The sequence below is a fragment of the Benincasa hispida genome, chromosome 3, assembly GCF_027475165.1.
Source record: "Benincasa hispida cultivar pf3 chromosome 3, pf3_genome.v1.1, whole genome shotgun sequence".
NCBI lineage: Eukaryota > Viridiplantae > Streptophyta > Magnoliopsida > Cucurbitales > Cucurbitaceae > Benincasa > Benincasa hispida.
The window spans coordinates 23,585,502-23,588,267 of NC_143480.1; the positions used below are offsets into that span (position 1 = coordinate 23,585,502).

A 2,766-nucleotide genomic window follows, 5' to 3' on the forward strand; every position below is an offset into this window, starting at 1 on the left:
TTTATCTCTGGTGGTATATGTCTTAGAGGTTTTTCTTCAAGTTACTAAATCTATAGAATATTTCTTTCCTAATTTAATTTATTCTGCAAAGTATTTATATGGGATGTTTTCCTTTTTGATGAACTAACGATTTTATGTGGGGTTATTTTCTATCATTCTATTGTGCTATTTAAGCTCACGTTGTCCTCATGCTAAGGTTGTCACACGTATTATTTTGTGAGATCGTTGACAGTGTTTGACAGAATCTACTGCATTGTATTGAATTCAAGAAGAAGGTTTTGTGCTTTGTTTATGGCGGCATGTTCTTCACTTGCTCTTACAGTGAGCATTTCATAACAATGAAGGTTGTTTGATCTTAGAGGGAATCCAAGACTTTATTGATCGAGAAGGATTTCTCACACCTTAGGGGACTTAAGGTAATATTCATCGAGAAGGAAGTTCTCAAGAATTAGGGGACCCTAAGTTCTCACATGAAGAGAGTTCATAAATAGAAGGAAAGATATCATCAAGTGAGAGAAAGTCTCACACACTTAAGGGGAGCCTAAGTATTTCAACACTAATACACACATACTTAGGGGAGCCTAAGTTCAAGTGAGAAGGAGTCTACATCTAGGGGGAACCTAGATGGTTCGCTAAGTCGAGTAATACGTGTGTCACTGTAATCTTCGTTATTTACAAATAAGTACAATATTGTAATTTCTTGATTTTATATATTAGTGGATTATTATCTTTTCCAGGCACATTATCCCTCAGACATAGGTGGTTCATCATCGAACTAGATTATCAATCCTTGTGTGTTAATTCTTGATTTGCTCTCTGTTGCTTTCTTATTGTCTCTGTCTTTGCTAAGACGTGTGTGACATAGTATATGAGGAATCACATTCTAAAATTTCAGTTATCTTCAACTTCTTTTCCACAAAGGTATTTTCTAGTTTGATGTTAATGAAAAGTATGTGTTAATCTTAAAGACAAAATTTGTATAATTTCTTATTTTTAAATCAATCTCAATGCAACTTTTATATTGTACAAGCTACTAATGATCATCTATTTTGTCATGAACTTCTTCCATTTGAGTTCATGAAAAGATTAACATACAATTTGATTCATCCAGTTACCCATATACCAAAAAGAAAAGGGTAATCTCACAAAGATCCTGTTTGGTAATTTTTTTAGTTTATTATTTTTTAAAATTAAGTCTATAGATACTACTTTCACCTCCATATTTCTTTCTTTGTTATCTCCTTTCTACCAATGGCTTAAAAAACCAAACCAAAATTTAAGAACTAAAAAAGTAGCTTTCAATTGTTTTTATTTTTGGAATTTGGTTAAGAATTCAACCATTATACATAAGAAAGATGCAAATCATGATAAAAAAAAATATAGATGATATAGATTTGATTTTCAAAAACAAAAACAAAAAATATAATAGTTACAAACCGAGCGTAAATTATCCCTAACCTTTTTAATAAAAACAAAATCATTATTAAAAATGAAAATACAACACTAATTTTTCAACCCGTCTTCCTATCAGGTAAATTATTGACATTAATCGAAAAAGAAGAAATTAAAGTTACAGCCATTAAATTATAATGGCTGTAATCTTACAACAGTTTATACTATACTATACTTTTAGCTTTTTATATTTTGATATCACCCCATTTTACGAGAGGGACATTTGATAAGATTATAATAATTTGTACTCAATAAGGAAAAAAAATCATCTGATAAAAATTCTTTCACAAATCTGAATTTGAAACCAACTTGGAGAACCCACCCATGATCTCCATATGTGTTTATTATTTTGATTACATTATTACCAAGTTTGTATATTTGATTTTTCCCATAACTAAAAAAAAAAATATATATATATATAATAATAATCTAAATTGCATCCAAAATGGCAAGAGTTTCGGGGCTTAAAGCAGGGAAGGAGCACCAATTTTTGTTGAAGGGCGACAAATTCAGCTCAAGAAAGCTGCCACCGTCCACCGCCTCATTATCAAGCTTCACAGGCGGCGAAGCCTTAAACAGGGTGGCTTCCACGGCGGCGGAACCCGAGTCTGGACGGCGAGATATATCAAGTGGTGGTGGCGCCATTTTTTGGAGGCGTGGAGATCGGAGCTCAGCCAAACCGGTGAGCTTCTGAACCAAATCCCGGAAGTTAAGTGGGTCGACTTTGTAAACCCTGGGCCGAGTGGGTGGCAGTGGCGCAATCGCCGGCTTCTTCCACGGCTTAGCCATCGGCTTCCGAATACAATGAAGATTATGATTATTATCATTCGAATAACTCGAAAATTCCCTCCTCACAGCTCGGTGCTCAGATTGCTCATTTTTTTTAGCCAAAAAGCTGGAAGAGGAGGAAGAAGATGAAGAAGTATAAGCACAAAATGCATCCATTTCCAATTTCTACTAAAATCCAAGTTAAATTATAGACCCAAAAACAAAGAGTACACCATTTATATAAAGATTTTGAGGCGGCAGAAAAACAAAGTCAAAATTCAAATATGTGGCATTTTGTCAATTTGTCATCTATCGTAGCAGGGTATGGGGCACCAATTACATTAAAGAAATAAAGTATATATAAAAAAAAAGTCAAAGCCATTGGTTTGACTTCAAATTATTGAATAATTTGGAGTTGTGGGCCTCTTATAAGGCATTAATGAAGTGAGTTTAAGCAAAGGAATATATTTTGGTGAAGCCAACTGTGTAACTCAATTGATATAGTATTTGTATTATCGATCTCGAGATTAGATGTACGATTCCCCT

General features: G+C 33.6%; 1 protein-coding gene across 1 annotated transcript; it reads right to left on the reverse strand.

Moving 5' to 3' along the window:
* Nucleotides 1-1,693: 1,693 nt before the first annotated feature.
* On the reverse strand, nucleotides 1,694-2,436 carry LOC120074676 (uncharacterized). Its single transcript, XM_039027886.2, has one exon. It carries the CDS (start codon nucleotides 2,395-2,397, stop codon nucleotides 1,882-1,884), a length of 516 nt encoding a protein of 171 aa, XP_038883814.1. The 5' UTR covers nucleotides 2,398-2,436; the 3' UTR covers nucleotides 1,694-1,881.
* Nucleotides 2,437-2,766: the final 330 nt, after the last annotated feature.